General features: G+C 24.4%; 2 protein-coding genes across 3 annotated transcripts in view; both read left to right on the top strand.

Moving 5' to 3' along the window:
• The first annotated feature begins 2,535 nt into the window (after nt 1-2,535).
• LOC134834015 (protein distal antenna-like) lies at nt 2,536-9,675 on the top strand. The gene is made up of 2 exons (XM_063848530.1): nt 2,536-2,924; nt 7,455-9,675. Exon 2 carries the CDS (start codon nt 7,455-7,457, stop codon nt 9,237-9,239), a length of 1,785 nt encoding a protein of 594 aa, XP_063704600.1. The 5' UTR covers nt 2,536-2,924; the 3' UTR covers nt 9,240-9,675.
• A 1,878-nt stretch (nt 9,676-11,553) lies between these two features.
• The window catches only part of LOC134833045 (telomerase-binding protein EST1A), a 43,741-nt gene continuing 35,854 nt past the window's right edge, over nt 11,554-19,440 (top strand). The window contains exons 1-5 of one of the 2 annotated variants that reach the window (XM_063847202.1): nt 11,554-12,510; nt 12,567-12,646; nt 14,109-14,868; nt 14,938-15,477; nt 16,324-16,434. In XM_063847202.1, the coding sequence (XP_063703272.1) occupies nt 11,581-12,510; nt 12,567-12,646; nt 14,109-14,868; nt 14,938-15,477; nt 16,324-16,434 (2,421 nt within the window). In that variant the 5' untranslated portion in view covers nt 11,554-11,580. The remainder of the gene's footprint in view (nt 12,511-12,566; nt 12,647-14,108; nt 14,869-14,937; nt 15,478-16,323; nt 16,435-19,440) is intronic. The other variant, XM_063847203.1, reaches the window with a different exon arrangement.

Consider the following 19,440-nt stretch of genomic DNA (forward strand, 5'->3'; position numbering starts at 1 on the left):
GAGGAAATACAAAAAAAGCAAAAAAAAATTTGCCGCTATGTAAGAATTAATTTTTATATGTAGAAGGAACAAAAAAATAATATATAAATAAATAAGTAAATGTACAGATAGAATTACACTGCGTTCGATGGTGTTCGACTCGAGGGACAGAGATTCTATTTTTGCATCGTTTGAAGTTAAATGACGCACGTTTTGATCAAAAATAGTTTTTTTTTGATGATAAATGATAAGGATTTTATTGGATATTTGGTCGAAATTAGAATTTTATTAAATAAATTTATTTTTTTATTATTTATTTGTAATTTTTTATTAATTTATCTTTAAATTTATTTTTTATGGAAATTTTTAAAGGTTAGAAATTTTCTTTGCTAAGTTTCATTTATTCCATAAATAATTTATATTTTATTTATTTTCTTTTTAATATTTATTTTTAAATATTTTTTATAAATATTATTCTTTCTATGGATTTTTTTTTTATTTTTTGCAAATTTATTTAAAAATTATTTTTTTTTAAATTTATTTAAAAATTTTATTATTATTGTTTATTTATTTTTAATTTTTTTCAATTATTTAAATTAATTTAATATTTGAAGCAAATATTTTAATATTCTGAATTTTAATTAATAATATATTTTAAATTAATATTTTGTGCAAAAATCATTAAAAAATAGATAATTTCCTCATAATAGGAATAATATTTAATTTTTTTTTTAAATTTTTATATTAATTAAAGAAAATAATTTGTTATAAAAAAGTTGAATTTGTTTTTAAAAATCATAGCTGTAAGATTTTTTTATTATTTTTTAAATTAAATTAAATAAATAAAAAAATAATAAAAATAAATAAATAAAAAATATAAATAAAAAATTTTAATTAAATTAATTAAATTTAATTTTAATTTTAAAGTAGAAAAAAATAATAGAAATAATATAAATTTTAATATAATTTTTTAAAAATATTTTTCAGAAATTTTTTGTCGAAGTAAAGGGTTAACAATTTGATTCTTCAATCATTTTTTTTATCATGTTTTATTTCAAATTGTCTTAAAATTGCAATTTTTTATTAAAAATATTAAAATTAACCCTGAATATCAAAAATTATTTAAAATTTTACAATAAGTACCTCGTTACTTGAAAGAAAATTTTAAATTTCATGCATTAAAGGGTTAACAAATCTTCGTATTTTGAATATTTATTCTATTTATCACAAATTTCTTAATTGAAATCGTACAAAAATTAAATTTTAATTGAAAAATTTGTTAAAAATTAACTTTTTGTTAACATCTTGTAAGAACATAAGAAAAAAATTAAGTTTTAAATCAAAAATAAAATTATTTTTGCTCGTTAAAGGGTTAACAGAATTTTAAAATAAAAGTAAATTTTCTTTAATTTTAAATGTTTATTTAAAAAATATTCAACAAATTCAATAAATAATTTTTAAAAAATAGCAAAAAAATGTAGAATAAATAAAATATTAATAAAAAAAATAGAAAAAAATATTAAAATAAATAAAAGTAAAAAAATAAATAAGAACAAAATAAAATAAAAAAATAAAATAAAAATATTAAAATTAAAAAAAAAATAAAATTTTAAATTAAAAAAATAAATAAAATTTAAAAATTTTTACACATCAAAGGGTTAAAAATTAAAAATTTAATTATTTTTTCTCAAAAACTAAGAAAATAAACAAAATTAAAAAAAAGTCCTTCAGATATTCATCATTATATTAAATTTACTCATCCAACTGAAAAATTGCATGAATCACAGTGCACCATTATTGTGCCATTTTTTAATCCATCTCGAAGTTGAACACCATTGACTCACACATTTACAATTTTTTAGCAACTTTACGAAATTCGTACTTAATTTTTTTAATTTTTTTTTCTTTACAGCTAACAACAACTAAATAGAAGAAAACGACAAATTTACCTAAAAAAAAGTTTTGAACCCACAACTTCGAGTTCTCCATGAAATGCAATACTTTTTTTGTGTCGAAAAAAAATAAAAATGCACTTCATCATCTTTCGTCAATAGATTTTTTTTCGTGTACAGGGATTAAAACGTATTGAACAGTAAATAATAAAGAAGCAGCAAAAAAAAGTACAAATAAGAACAACAACTAGAACAAACTGCACCGCATCGTGTGTACATGAGAGAAATAGTGGACACATAACCAAAAGTAACAACAGTGTGATTATTATTTGTTCGCCCTTTTTACGCGTAAACCTCTCGTCCACGTTCCGTAGCTCTGTAGAGACAAATTATTTTACTCACACACACACACGTCGACGCATGTCTGTACGAGGCCTGTACGGAAGAAGAGAATACATAGAGGCGAAGAATAAGAAATAATATAACAAGTTGTACATATATCGTCCGTTGTTTTCATCAACATCGTCGTTTTCGTCGTCGTCGTCGTCGTCGTGGTGGAACGTCGACGTCGTTGTGTGCGGCTTGTAGTTTTTAGGAGTATATGTGTGTGGCGAAATAATCAACATGCATGCATTTCTATTTTGACATTGTTATCGAAAGGATCAGTGATGTTTCGACCGGGAATCGAGCGGTGTTAGCACATGGAATAAAATATTAAAAAAAAATATTTAAATAAATTTAACTCAAAAAAAAAATATTATTCGCCAAAAAATTAAAAAAAAAAAATAAAATAATTAAAAATTAGTGCAGAAAAAAAATTAATAATTAAAAAAAAATAAAAAAATAATTATTAATAAAAAAAATAAATGTGCCAAAAAAATTAAAATAAATCAAAAAAAAAAAAAATTAAACGCGTCAAAAAATAAAAAATAAATTTTTATATCAATTCTGGCAATAAAAGGCAGTGCTCTGGCTAATAATCAGTTTAATCAAGACGGATTACAGGGAATTTATTCCTTTGGAAATAATCAACATCACCATATATTCTCTCAGGTAAGAACACTTTTTGGCACCAAAAAACGTGCTTTGCACCGAAAAATTTCGCCGCGTGCGAAAAACCGTTTAATTTTTCGACGTACGCTCGTTTTCGTGGGATTAATAAATAAATTTTTGGCGGGCGTAAAATTTTAACTAACAAAGGTTTTGTGATAATAAAATAATAGAGAAAGTGCAACGACGACGAGAGAAGAGCTTAGTAGCGGTTTTGCGAGAAATAATTACAATAGCTGAGGAGTTAATTAAATTTATACGGGCGAGCATTTGTTGCTTTTTGAGTCCGTACTTGCGTTTGTGTGTGGGGCATTTTGAGTAAATTATTGTCGCTCGTGTGTGTGTTTGTGTCTTTTCGGGGAATTTCAAGTGTTAAATGTTTAATTATTTATTATTAATTGTGATTTTTCGGAAAATTATGATTAAAAAATTAATTTTAAATGGAATTAAATATTAAAAATGGAAAATTATTAAAATAATTGTTTTATAGTGTGACAGTGATTAATTATTAATTTTTATTATTATTACAAGAAAATAAATAATAAATTAATATTTTAAATAATTTGAAGGAAATTTAAATATTTATGAAGAAAAATTATTTTTGATACAAAATAAGTTTAAAAATATTTATTAAAATTTTAAATTGAAAAAAAAATTAAAATGAAAAAAATAATAAATTTAAATTATATTTAAATAATTAAAAAAAAGAAAAAAAAATATTTTTAAAATATTTTCAAAAATTAATAAAATTTAATTAATAGAAAAATGAAGCAAAAAAAAAATAAAATTTAAAAATTATTTAAAGAAAAGAAATTAATTATAAATAAAAATTAATAAAAAATATTAAAATAAAATTATTAAAAAAAAAAAATTAAGTGAAATATTTAAAAATTAAATTTTCAATAAGACATGAAAAAATTTAATGTGATATTAAATTTTAATTATTTAAGTAGAAAATTGATTGAAAAATCAAATTTATAATTTTTTTTCAGTTTGTGATAAAAAAATTACGACGAAAAAAATTTAAAATACAAAAAAAAAAAAAAAATTAAAAAAGAATATCTTGTGAAATATTTGAGCAATTAACTTTAAAATTCAAATTTTCACAATAAAATTCTCAATAATTTCAAAGTGCTTCTTCAAACACAAAATTCTCGCTAAAAATCTTGTTCTAACAACATTCATCAATATTTTAGTGCATTTTGTACCTGAAACAATAAATTTCTATTGTTTTAATAATTTTTGTCTACTAAATTATTCAAAAATCTTAATTTTTCTACCTGTTTTAATAATATTCTTTTCATGCAATTGCGAGAAATTGTCACAATTGCATAAAAAAGTAAATTTAAAAAAACGTGTTTTGACCGAAAAGCTTAAAACAATCGAAAAATATGATTCAACGACGAAATTAGCTCCTCCCATTTCAATAGGTAAACTTAATTTTTGTTGTTGTTTAATTTTTCCGAATAATTGTCAATTACAAAATTTTTAATTATTTTATATTTTAATAATTTTTGATTTATTATAATTTAATTTCAAAAGAAAAATATAAAAAAAAAATTTTAAAATAATTAATTTAAATAATTTTAATTTTTATAAAATTTATTTTAAATTAAAAAAATAAAAATAAATTAATAATAATATTAATAAATAAATAAAAAAAAAAATAAATTTAAAATTAAATTAAATAAATTAAAAATAAATTTTTTATGAATATAAAAATAATAATAAATCCAAAAAATTTATATATTTCAAAAAATATTCATAAAAATATTTAAAAAATTAATTTTTTATGATTCTTTAAAAAACTTTTAATATTTATTTTAAAATTTAATAAAAATAAAAAAAAAATTAAATTATATATTAATATTATATCATAAATCATAAAATATATAAAAAAAAAAAAAAAATACCTGACAACTCCATCAAACATATTTTTTATATAAACAAAATTTCATAATAACGCATAATTAATTAAATATAAAAATAAACTCGCTTTTCACAAACTTTTCCACAATTATAGTAAAATAATAACAAAACATAATAATACAAAAAAAAAATCCGACACACATTTTACTCACGTTGCACTCTATTTTTATATTTTTTCACATAATGTACTATTTTTTTTCCTATTTATATAATATTTTAAAAGTCATTATCATTACCATTTATATCATTATTATACAATGAAAACAATGTTTCTATCAATTCCATGTACTTGTAGAATTATACGTGGAAATGTGTGTGACCGATAATGTGACCATATAATGATAAAGTTAACTTTAATACAAAAAAATTACACATAGACCAACACGGATTAAAGTTGGGATTTTAAATTTTTTTTTGCACTTGACTGGAATGGGTTGGGTGACGACACACAGCATGCGCATACACACGTTGCACATGCACCGGAGGAGGAACAGCCTCTTTTTAACTACTTTTAGGTCCGTAGCTGCATCTACGGAGCCTATTTAAAAAAATATTATTTTATAAAAAAAGTAGTGCAGAGTACAAAAAATATATATAATACTTACAACTTAATGTAATAAAAAAAAAGTAAAAAAAAATTGTACTACAGAAAAAAGTGTGTTGAAAGTAAAAGTATTTAAAAAAGGAGGCTAATAAAATTTATTACATAGAACTTTTTTTGTGCGCTCTCTCTCTCTTTCTAAATAATAATATAAAATGAAAAAAAAAACGGAGTAAAAATTGAGAGTGAAAGTTGTTGTTTTTTCCGCATTTTTATGAATGAATGGCGTAAAAAGATTTATTTACGAAAATTTATCCTAATTTGGGAATCAATCATCATGTCGTAAAAATTGAGTCATAAAAAGGTCAACATTTTTCTGATTTCCTTAAAGATTTTTTTCTTCTTCGTCTTCGTTTTCTTTTCCTTGTACGAAAGTCTGTTTCTTGTAAATACATAAAAGGAAAATAAAAAGAAGGCAATATAAAAATTTATGAGAATTTTATTTACTGCCGAACGAGAAATGTATGAAAGAAGCCTTAAAAGAAAAGTGCGTAAATGTTGGCTAGACAGAAATTATTTTTGTTTATTTTTTTGAGGTTGGTCAGGATTTTTCTTTTTATTTTTATATATTTTTGCGGAATTTTTTTATTTGATAATTAATTATTTTTTTTTAATTATTTAATGAATTTTAATTAAATAAATTAAATATTTTATTTTTATCTCAATTAAAAGATTTTTTTTTGTTTTATATTTTTATTTTAAAATTTATTTAAAAATAATTTTAATAAGTTTTCTTCAATTTTTTTGCATTTTTATTTTAATTCATTTTTTAATTGAAATTAAATTTTTATTTAATTTTTTTTTTCATTTAAATTTAATTTTAATAATTTACTTGAATTAAAAATCTAAAATTTAATATATTTTTTAATTTATTTATTAAATTAATTTAATTTTATTTTATATATTTTTTGTATAGAATATTTTTAATTTTTTTTCTTGAAATTTATAATGAAATTTTTAAAATGAATTTATTTTCTTATTTAATGAATTAAATGAAAAATTGAGTATTATGAATTTTATTCAAAATGATTGAAATTTTAATTCAAATTATAAAATATTTAATATTTTTTTATTAATTTTTGTTGTATTTATTTCTTAAATTAAATTTTTATTTAAATTAAATGAAATTTAATTTTAATGCGAAATTAAAAATTTTATGAATTTATTTATTTTTTTTGATAAATTTAATTAAAATTAAACTCAAATAATTAAATTTTTAATTTTTTTTAAATTAAAATATTTTTTTAATTAATTTTATTTCATTTTTAAAATTATTTTTTCTTTTTTATTTTAATTTCTAAAAAATTAATTAAAATTTTATTAACATTCAAAATAAACAAAATATTTTCGACTAAAATAGAAAAAAAAAAATTAAATTAATTTTCAAATTTTAAGAAAAATTAAAATATTACTTTTTTAAATAAATATTTTAATTTAAATTAAAATTAAAAAAAAATAAAAAATGCAAAAATTAAATAAAAATTTTAAATTTAATCATTAAAATATTTTTTTTAAAGTAAATTAATTTTACCGTCGGACAATGGTCAGTTTTGATTTTTTCTTGTACTTTTTCATCAAAAATAATATTTTTGCATAAAAAAAATATTTAACTTTTTTTTTAAATATTTTAAAAAATAAATTTTAAAGAAAAAAAATCTTTTGATTTTTTCTCATAAAAAAAAGAATAAAAAATAATTTCATCTTAATTTATTGCAAAAATGTTCGTGCATGTTCGTAATTGTGCATCGTGTCACATACACCCCCTACAATTCGTGCGTCGTCGTCGTCGTCGTCGTGCACCAAACATATGATGTAGTTTCATTCATAAAATTTACTACAACCCAACCGGTTGTTTTCGTCACTCGTGAGTGCTTCGTACGTTTTTTTTTATTTCTCTTTTGTGTGAGTAACCCGGCACTTTTCGTAAACAAAAACCACTCTCATACCGGATTTCATGCAAAAATGACTTAACCTAAAAAAATTTTTTTTTCTTATTTTTTCAGATGATGGCCATGCCAATGCCCAACTTAAACATGCCGACGCCGCCGGCAACGAAGGGAAAGCGCCCGCTGCGCCATCTCACGGCCACAGACAAGATCGAGGCGATCCAGCGGATCCACGATGGCGAATCAAAGGCGTCTGTGGCCCGTGATATCGGAGTACCTGAGTCAACGTTGCGCGGTTGGTGCAAAAATGAGGAAAAGTTGCGTTACATGTCGCGTCAATCGCAGGAAAATGCAGAAAAATTAAATTCCGATGCAATGGCGTCGGCAATGGGCGTGGATTTTATGAATGGGCCTCCGGAGAAACGCATGAAATTCGATTCGAGCTTTTTTGCAAATGGAAAATTGAAGTACGATGAATTGCAGAGACGAGCTGCTGCCGGTATGGGTTTAGATTTGAGCGATAAACGCGGCGATATGGGCTTAACGGGACTCGGAATGGGAGATTATAATCCGTTAAGTGGTTTGAGCAGCAAAACGGGCAAAGATATCGGCTTGAAGGGGTTCGGGGGAGCAGATATGGGCAAAACGGGGGATACCAAAGGAGATCTTTCGATGGCAGCAATTAGTCCGTTGACGAGTTTAAGTCATTTATCGGGCATGTCGGGATTGGGACAAAGCCCCTTAGCGCTCAGCTTCAACGATATCGCGAATAATTTGAATCTGCTGGCACAACTGAACAATCCAAGCTTAGCAGCGATGTCAGGATTAAGCGGCGTTAATGCAAGCGGCAGCAATAAAAGCAGTAGTAATCGTTCGATGAAGCCAAATCCTCATAGTCCGGGTCGTCCTGAGGGCGGAGACAAATCCCCATCGTTAACGGTGAAAAATCTCGCAAAATTACAGCAAAAATCGAGCACAGAATTATCCGGGATGACAAATTTCATGGACAAATACAAGAAACAGCAACAAGCAGCGCAGGGGGCGGGGCGAGATGCCCCCGTCGACGATGCTTTGTGGTATTGGCTCAAGTCGCAACAAACGATGCTCGGCTTAAATAACCTCTATTCGCAATTGCCACGCCCCTCTAGTCCCCAAGACAACTCGCCGTCGCCCCAATTTCAAAATAACCCGTCAACGCCCATCACGCGAATTCCCACGCCCCCAATTATCAATACGCCGCGTCAAACCCCGCCTACTTCGTCAACGCCCGAAGTCGATTCCAAACAAACCTCGTGGTTCTGGCAATGGTACAAAAATTTCGGCGCCTCGTTCACGCCCACAGACACGAAACCGGGCACACCCAATGCCAATAACGCCGCCCAAAAGGCCTACGAGAACATCCTGTACTCGCAACTGACCAAAAACGACAATATCAACAACAACTACGAAAGTCACAGTTCGACACCAAAGCCCGAAGATCTCTCCCAACATCCCGACACGAATTCCCCCCATGAAGAAACGCCCGAATCTGAGCCTGCGAGTCCCGTAAACTCCGAGGGAGGCAACGACAGCAGCGACAAAGTCAAAGTCAAAGAGGAACTCGATAACGTTTTGTACAACAACAACAACAATAACGACGAAAAGAGTGACAATGGAGAGGGCGCTGCGAGCGATCAAGACGAAAGTGTCAAATCTTCGAGCGAAGCGTTGGAACATGGCGAAAAATTCCTCAGATGGCTCGAAACGTGCAGCGATCCGAGCGTTACGGCGATGCAAGTTATGCAATTCAGACTTTTGATCAATTGCTTGAAAAATAGCGCGGAACGGATGAGCTCGTCGTCGATCACAGCGAATAACGGATCCGCGGAAGAGAAACCGCCAAAAATCCGTAGACGAAAATAGGATCAACCAAAGTACGCGGAGTCGATTTCGTCATTAAACTCACAAAATGAGGACTTTGATGACGAAATTGACACCGAAGACGACGACGAACCCGATTACGAGGAAATTATCGACGAGAATATCGTCGAGAATCGTCATAGAATTAATTGTAGCGAAGAAGAAAAAAAGATTGAAAAAGCAACAAGAAATATTATTATAGAAAACGGATCAATGTTAGAGTAATTATTGTAAATTTAATTACAATTCCAAAAAAATATTTTTATCCCTGTATTTAAAAAAAATGAAAAAATTAGTTTTTACCAACTTTTCATTTAATTTAATTTTTAAATAATTAAATATAAATAATAATAATAATTCTTGCCTTCCATAAAATAAATACTTGTAATATTTAATTTTAATTTTTTATTTTTGTTTTAATTATAATTAATTATTTTTTTTTAAATCGCGTCATACAAATTATTGTTAATGTTAGTAAAATTTTTCTTATAAAATATTTATTTTATTAAAGACAAAAAAAAACAAAGAAATACATTCCTTGTTCTCCCAAAAAGCCACTCAAAATAGAAAAAAAATATTAAATGTAAAAAAATCTGTCAAAAAATGAAGCACAAAAAATTTAAAAAGTCACATGAATGTAGAAATAATTAAAAAAAAATTATTCGATGATGATTTGGATTTATCAACCAAAATAAATTTAAAATTAAAAAAAAATAAATAAATGATATTTAGAATAAAAATATTTCAAAACTTTGCTATCCAATTTAAAAATAAAAAAAAATAATTGTATAGAATTTTTTTGTGAAACAAAAGTAAATATAGAAATTACAAACAAAAAAATAAAAAATAATTAAAAAAAAATTTCTGATAAAAACAAACAAAAAATGATGTTACTATAAAAATGCTCAATGAACTAAAAATTTAAAAAATAATAAAAAATGAACAAAAAATTATAAAATGAAATTTGTTTTATTTATTTTGAAAAATTATTTCAAGTTTTCTTTGAGTTTTGAGGTTATGTAAGGTAAATTTGTTAGTTTTCGCTTTGAAAGTTATTTTTCTTCAATTTTATTAAACAAATTTAATATAAAAGGTAAGTTTTTTGCTTTTTTATCGAAATAGATCAATAAAAATGTAAGAGGAGTTCAAAAATGTGAAATTATTTGATCTTAAATTTTTCGCGCCAATTTTTGTAAGATCAATGTTTGTTTATTGAATTTTATTTTTGTACTATTTTGCTTTGTTTGATAATTTTAGTTCAAATATACTTTTTCATTTACTTCTATCAATAACAGAAAATTCATAAAATTTAAATTTTGAAAAAAAATCATCTTCAAAGAATTATTTGAATATCGAGTAAAATTTTCTATAAAATTAAATTAAAAATTAAAATAAAATTAAAAATTTTAATTTTTTTAAAAAATATTTTTTAAATATTTAAAAAATTATTCAAAATATTAAAAAATAAATATTTTAAAAATATAAAAATTTTTTTAAAGAAAATATTTAAAATTTTAAAATTTTAAAAAAGTAAAATTTTTTTTTTCTAAAATTTTACAATTTATTAACTCAAAGAATAATATTGAAAATCTAACTTTCATAAATTTTTTTTCAATATTTATAATGTATCAGTTCAGAATTCATCTTTGATTTGCTTAATTTTTTCAATCGGAAAAAAGTTACAACTATTAAGTGAAAATTTGATTTTATTCTTTAAATTTTTCATTAGTTTTCATTCTAAAAAATTTAATTTCGACTTTTAATATTATTGAAAAAAATTTTTTTTTCATTTTAAAGAAATAAATTCACAAAAATATGCTTAAAATTTCTAAATTTTTTTAATTAAAAAAATAATTAAAAAAAAAATTAATTCTCAATAAGCGCCATTTTAGAACAATTTGAATAATTTCTTGTTAATTTTTTTTTCTTTAAAAAATTTTAAAATAAAATCTTATATTCAATAAATAATGAATTAAATCTTAAAATATCTTCATAAAATTCGTAATTTTATATTTTTAAATGATATTTTAAGAAAAATGTAATTTGGCGCTCTTTTACTGATAACGACTTTCCCTCGCAAATCAAATTTCTCATTTTCATGCGCCTCATCGATCATATGTTTCCGAATGCGAAATTCAAAAAAATTCAACCAATCACGACAAAGTGCATCCTTTTCCGCCTTTCTGATTGGTTCGAAGTCAAAATCTCTTCTGATTGGCTAAAATCGCCGTGTTATGGTCAATCGGAACAACGAGCGCGGATTCGAAATGCGCATTAGGCTGAATGTTAATTCCAAAAGTATGAAGAAATACAAAATTTGAGAAAAGAAAAGCACAAAAAAACAATGGAAAAAAAGAGCAAAAATTCAGGTAAATTCAGTACAACAAGCAACTACAGTCACAAGCCCGAGAACAGTGTGCAGCGACGCCTGAAGCGTCCCGATCAGGCATTTTATAGCGGCGGAGGGGGAAATAGCAGTGCAAATAATGGGGCCATCAGCAGTAACACGAACAGTGCAAATGTCACATCGTCGCCCACAAATAACACATTTACGTCCGATGCGGGACCACACACGGCGCGCGGCGATTCCGGAGGCGGAAATTTTCGACGCGACAAAAAACCTCCGCTCGCCGTAACAAATTCCATCGGCAGCAGCAACAACAACAATCCGCAATTGCCTCCGAACTGCCCGTCGAACATCGAGAGTATGCCGCCGCGTTTCCAGCGAAAATGGCTTCAGGAGAACAATTTGCCGCTCGATTTCTTCGAAAATCAGCAAAATCAGCAACAATCGCCCGCAAATCGCACCCAAACGTTGCCCAATAAGGGAAATCGCGGAAATCGGAACAACTTTTACGGCTCGAGCAACGCGAATAATTACGGAAATAATGGAAAAAGTGGCGGCGGAAGTCACGGAAGACCTTTGAGATCGCCGATGCGAAGTCGAAGTCGTTCCTCGGATCAACGCGGATCGCGTCACAGTAGTCGAAATAGCAGCTTGGAACGCAGCTCGGGCAACGGGACTCGCATTTTCAGCAATAGCAACAACAAACCCGACTACGAACGACGTCACGGAACACGAAGTCCCGATTATCCACGAGGCGGCGGCGGCGGAAGAGGCGACAATAACAAAAATTACGGAAACAAAGGCTGGAAACAGAATTACAACAACTACAAAGCGCAAAACACAAATATGCCGGGCGAACAACAAACCAACGAAGGACGACGTGATATTGCGGATTTGCCACCCAGAGGAAAAGATTCTGTGATATTCGTGAGTTTTTTTTTTTATTTTTAATGAAAAAAAATTTAAAATTGAATTTTTTTTAGGACTGGTCATTAGAAGTAGAGGAAGACGAAAAACGTAAACGCAATGAAAATTTATATCATGGACGACGCTCCAATAGAAGGTAAGATTTTTAATCTTGTTGAAGCAAAATTTGGAAATTTTTTTTATAAAAAATTTGGCATTTTTTTCACGCATTTCATCCAGAAATGGAAATAAAAAGAAAAATAAGACGTAAGATTCGAACAAAATTTTATCATTTAAACTTAAAAATTGAGAAAATTTAATTATTTCAAATTTTTCTTGTGACATATAAAATTAAATTTTTATTTTTTTTCGATTTTTGTGAGATTTTTTTATTAATTTAATTTTTTTATTTTATTAAAACTTTATTAATTAATTATTTAATTTAATAAATTTATTTAATTAATCAAATATTTAATTATGTAATTAAAATTTGTATTTTATATTAATTATTTTTTTTTTATTTTTTTTTGTATTTTTTATCTTAATATTTTTTTCTGCTTCTCGTAATTTTATAATAATTTATTTTTTCGCAAAATTTTAATAATAAATTTTTATTTTGCTTTAAAAATTATTTTTAAAAAATTAATTTTAATTAAATATTTTAATTTTATTTTTTTTATAATTAATTATTTTTGAAGGAAAAATAATTAAAAATTTAATAAGATTATTATTTTTTTTCACAATAAAAATTATATTAAAAAAAAAATTAAATATTTAATAAATAAAAATTTTTTGAGGAAAAAAAATCAAAAATGAGAAAATTGTACAAAAGTTTTCATATCGAATAAAATTTACAAAAAATTGAAAAAATTAAATTTTCTTCTCTCATTTAAAATCTATTTTTTTAATTTTTTTTTTTTTTAATTTTCATTTTAAATAATTTCGTAATTTTTCAATAATTTTTTAATATAATTTTGAAAATTATTTTAAAAAATTTATTGTCGTAATATTTTTATTTTAGAAAAATTATTAAATAATAATTCATTATAAAAAAATTAAAAATATTTAATTAAATAATTTTTAATATTTTTATTTTTTTTTATAATGAATTATTTTTTCAAATTTTACTATTATTTTTTAAATTAACAATTTAATGCAGTTAATATATTTTATTAATTAATAATTAATTTTTATATTTTTTTTTTAAATTTTTTTCCTTTAAAAAAAATTATTTTAATTATCTTCAAATATTAAATATATCCAAAGATTTTTTTAAATCAAATTTTGAGTTTTATTATATTTTTTTTAATTCTTATAATTATATTTTTCAAGAAAAATAAGACAAAAAAAAGTTAAAAACTATTTTTAAAATAAAAAAAAATAAACATCAACTAAAATTAAAAATATTGAAAGAAAAAAAATATTTAAAAAAGAATAATTTAATTTTTAATTTATATAATAATTTTTAAAATTTTATATTTAATTAAATTTTATTTTTTTTTTCAATTTTTTATCTAAAAATTTTAATGAAAATCAACAAAAAATTGAAATAATAAAATTTTCTCAACTCAAAAATAACCTTTCATCAAATTTTAATCAAAAAATTCAAACTTTTTCAGTCACTCTCGTTCCAACATGGATCGCAACCCACCCCAATCTTCCGACTTTGATCATTTCAAGGTCCCTTACAACCCCGTGCGTTCTCGCAGTCGCAAAAACAGTCGTTCCTCCTCGACTGTCAACAGTCGCGAGAACAGCAACGATCGCGGAGGCGCCTACAACCGCTTCTCATCTAGTCGTGAAAACAGCTCGGAACGCTTTCAACGCGACCCAACGAATTGGCGAACGCCCTTGGGAGGCAAATCTGACGTCAGCGATGCCACAAAAATTGCCGAAATGACGAAACAATTTGTGGATGCGGTCGATCTGAAAAAGGAACGAAACTCTTCCAGCGGAATTATTGTGCTTCCGAACTCAACGATGCTCGTGAAAGAAGCCGAACGGGAACGCACAACGTCGAGTGTCAACAAGAGACTCTTGAATGGCGGCAATGCGGAAAATTTGGTTCAACGCACGCTTTTTGATCCGAAAAATCCGGAAAAGCCGATAATTGTGACGCGTCCTCAAAGTGCGACAAATCGATCGGTGCCCACGGATAATTTGCTGGATTACAAAAATTTCTCCGCAAACAGCGACAAACGTAAAAATCGAACTTCCATTTCGGCGGAAATTCCTCCGGGCACGCATCCAACGTGGTATGACCCCAATTCGGAGGCGTACAAAAAAATCCATAATGCTCAATTAATCGAAAATTTGCGGGAAATTGACTTCGATCTCATGCGAATTGTGGACAGCAAGGAGCTGTTCCGGGTAAGTCAAGTAATGTGTGCGAAAAATCGTCGACGGAACGTAAAATTTTAATTTTTCTTCATTTTTCTCTCGATTCAGGAATGGCAGAGATACAACGACATCCGAGCCGGAGGTCAACAATGTCTTATCGAGTTCTTGCGACACGACATTAAATTCTGCGAGATCGAAAACGTGGAGCAACATTGTTGGAAAATGCTTTTTTACAACATAATTGAGCTCCTGAGACGTCCTTTGGGTGAAAATATTGACGAAGAATCGAAAAAATTCTACAAAACGAAACTCATGGAAATTATTGACCCGGGAGTGAAATATTGGGAGCAAATAATTCCCGTTCTCGAAGCACGTTACAATTTTAAACTCGATGAATTTGTGGGAGCGAACGCATTGGCGAGGATGTATCAACCACTCGTTGCGGCAGAAGACCAAAAATTCGTGAAACTTGCGCTTGTGGCGACGCAAAAAGTGCTGATTTACTTGGGAGACTTGGCACGATATAAAGAACTCGTGAATGAGTCGAGCAATTTTTCGAAAGCTAAACAATGGTACACGAAGGCACAACAAGTGCTGCCTAAAAATGGGAGACCTTACAATCAACTTGCCTTACTTTCGGTTTATTCGGTGAGAAAATTTTAATTTTTATCTTAAAAAAATTAATTTTAATTATTTTTATTTAATTTTTCGAAAAATAATTAATTTTTTAATTATTTTTAAAAATGAAATATTTATTCTCAATGAATTTTTTTTAAAAATATTTTTTTTATATTTTAAATTTGTTAAAAAAATTAAAATTTTTTATTTAAAATTTATTTTAAAATTCGTTTTTAAAATAAAAAATAAATTATTTTTATTTTTATTAAATTAAATTTTAAAATAATTAATTAAAATTATTTTTTTTAATTTGAAATAAAATTCAATAATATTTAAAAATTATTTTTTTTATTGAAATTTAAAAAAAAAATTTTTAGATTTTTTTAAAATTTATTTAAAATTATTTTTTTAAAAAAATTTTTAAAATTAATTTTTTATTATTTTATTTATTAAATTAAATTAATTTAATAACTTTTTTTTCAAAATTTATTTTTAATAAAAATTTTTATATTTTTTTAATATTTTAAATTAAAATTTCTAAATAAATTTAATTCAATTTAAATTGATTAATTTTTTTTATTAAAAATTAATTTTTTAAAAATAAAATTAAAATTTCTAAAAAATTTTTATAATTTAAAAAAATAATTTAATTTAAAAAAAAAATATTTTTTTTTATTATGAAAAAAATTTAAAAATTTATTTAAAAATATTATTTTATTATTTTTATTGAATAAAAAAATAAAAATAATTAAAAAAAATTTCATAAATTATAATTTTAATTAAAAAAAATTTTTTTTTTAATTTTTTGATAAATTTTACTTTTTTATTTAAAAAAAATCAGTTTTTAACAAAAATTTTCTTTTAAAATTTTCACAGAAACGCAAAATCGATGCCGTTTACTTCTACATGCGAAGCCTTATGTCCTCAAATCCATTTCAGTCGGCACGTGAAAGTTTGATCGCCTTATTCGACGAGACGCGCAAAAAGGTAAGTCACTTATCCATACGACCTTCACAATGCCTCGCACAACCAAATACGTTCAAAAAAGTGCATTTTTTGAATAAATTTTTAAATAATTTTTTTTCGTATTACCTTTTTTCACTGCTGCAATAATTGATGATTTTTGCGCTTTTTTGTACAAAATCATCTCGTGGAATTCTCATAAAAATAAAAAAAAAATTACGAATAATTTTAGCATAAAGTTTTGGTAAGTTTCTGATTGATGTCTCCTATTGTCATTAAAATAATAATACGAATAAAGTTAAAAATGGAAATGTGTCAGATGTTGAGGTTTGTCAAAAAAGTGACAAGGAACGAACTGAAATGTGTCGTTAGCAGTTTGTTCGGAATGTTTGATGGAAGAATTGACGTTGAAGATGATTGAAAATGTCAAATTTGGTCTCGAAAGGAGATTTTAAATGTCAATTTTTGATGTTTTATGATGAGTTGAAGTTTTATGGAAATTTTGAATTATTGAATGAAAAATTTTTAAATATTAAGAATTTTTATATAAGTTTAACATTTTATCGAGAAATTTATAAAATTTTTAAAGAAAATAATTTTTATTCTTCAAAAATTTATTAAATTTTAATAAAATTTATCACAAAAATTAAAAAAATATTTTATAATTTTATTAAATAATTTTTTTTTATAATTTATAATTTTAAAAAAAATTTACTACTTTAGGCTTAAATTAATTTTCAAATTTTAAACCATTTTTTTTTAATTTTAAAAATTTTTATTTTTATTTTTAAAAATTTTTATAAATAAAATTTTATTTATTTATTTTTATTTTTTAGATTAATTGAATTTAATTTTTAATTTTAATTTAAAAAATCTTAAAATTCTTCAATAAATTTAAAAAAAATTAAATCGTTAAAAAAATATAAATTTTAATTAAAAATAAAAAATTTTCCCATAAAATCTTCATAGTTAGGTCACTAATTTGGGTCAACTAAGCCACAAACGAGGAAACAAACAAACAACAAAAATATTTATTAATTGACCTTAACACAGAATTACCATTTATGGATTTTGCGACAATCACTGCAGTTACCGACAAACCATTCCCTTTTTTTTCATTGATTCACTTAGAAGTACCTACTATTTTATTCTATTATTTGCTAACACAAGCAAATTGCATTAATTGCACGTTTTTTTCTAAAAAATATTTATTTTGCATCAAAATCCTTTATTTTGTATTTTTTTATAATGATGCAAAAAAAAATCAAACAATTATTATTAAATTTATTTATCAGCAAATCAATGCTCATCAATGCATGTTGATTAGGTAACTCAATGCTTATTATCGCAAATAGACACTTTTTGTGTGTTTTTATGAAATAAATCATTATGCGCCGATTATCAACTTGACAATGAATTAAAAAAATATAATAAATTCCCCAAGCAGCGTTCAAGTGATCGAACGACACCAAAAGAGGATATGTTTGAGTTGACTCGAAAAATGATAAATTTTGTGATAAGAAATTCATAAATAAATATTTATTTTTTTTTATACAAAAAAATAAATTTTATAATATTTTTTTTTAAATTATTTTTTTTAATTCAGCTAAAAATTTTAAAATAAAAATTAAATTAAAGATTTATTTTTAATTTAGAGAAAAATAAATTTTTAATAAATAATTTTTTTTAAATATTTAAATGTAAAAAAAATATTTTTTTTGTTTTATAAATTTACTCAAAATAATTAATAAAATTTTTTTAAAATAAAAATTTATTACAAAAAAATTAATAAAAAATTATTAATAATTTTTTTATTTAATTTTATTAAATTATTAAAAATTAAAATTAAAATATTATTAAATATTAAAAATTATAAATATTATTAAAATATTTTAAAATTATTTAATTAAATTATTATTAAAAAAATAAATTAAAATAATTAATTTTAAATTTGGTATTAAATAATAAAAATTAATTGATATTAAAAATATTTATATTAACAAAATTTTTAAAATAAATAAATTATTTTTTTAAAAATTAATTTTAATTCAATTATTTAAATTAATTAATTATTTTTATTTCAGTATTTTTTTTATTTTTTATTAATTTTATTTTTATTTTAATAAATAATTAATTAATTTTATTTTTATTGAAATAAAAAATAAAAAAAATTAAAGATTAAAAAAAATTAAAAATTATTCAAAAATTAAATATTTTTAATTATTTTTTTAATTAAATCCTTAAATTATTTTTTTTTTCTTTAAAGAAATCGAAAGTTCTATAAAAAAATCAAAGCAAAAAAAATCTTGATTGACAAATCATCTTATTTGATTATTAGTCACTTGACTCGCCGTTCATTGCATTTTCCATTCGCCTGCATTTGCATGAAAAGCAGCGCACGTCAAAAAATTATCATATTCGTCGTGTTCCGTCGATGACGGGCGTGTGAAATAATAACAACAACAACAACAACGACGACTTTTGATGGATGTGCGCTCGGAATCGGTGATTAATTATGTGCGATCGTGTCCCGTACACTCAATATTCAATAAATAAGTCATAAAAATAACATGTGTAATCCTCAATTGTTGACACAAGAATAACAATGCACGCTCCAAGTAATGCCAATAATGTCTCATTCTCTCTTTTTTACTTCGACTACTTGTTTGATGCAACAACATGATGTTTCGTATTGTAACTAATAATAATAATAAAATAACAATAACACGGATTAAAATAAATAAATAAATAAAAATCTCGTAGATTACGCATCATCATCGTCTTTGAGCTGCACGACGACAGTCACATTCCAGTTTTTATTTTGTTGCATTTTTTTATTTTTTTTTTCTAAATAATAAATAATAATATTAATGTAATGCCCATTATGGGGCAATGTCAATCAATGCTAAACAAATTAGCTACCAGTTGACGAGTGACAATAAATCATGAAAAAATGTGGATTGGCGACTTACGTGCATTTTGACAGGTTTTTCAAGAATAAATATTTATAAAAGTTCACGTCGCGGTGAA

The sequence above is a fragment of the Culicoides brevitarsis genome, chromosome 3 (genome assembly GCF_036172545.1).
Source record: "Culicoides brevitarsis isolate CSIRO-B50_1 chromosome 3, AGI_CSIRO_Cbre_v1, whole genome shotgun sequence".
Taxonomy (NCBI): Eukaryota; Metazoa; Arthropoda; class Insecta; order Diptera; family Ceratopogonidae; genus Culicoides; species Culicoides brevitarsis.

What these genes read in the sequence shown, in the direction of transcription:
- LOC134834015 (XM_063848530.1), top strand. Translation starts at nt 7,455, where the DNA reads ATGATGGCCATGCCAATGCCCAACTTAAACATGCCGACGCCGCCGGCA.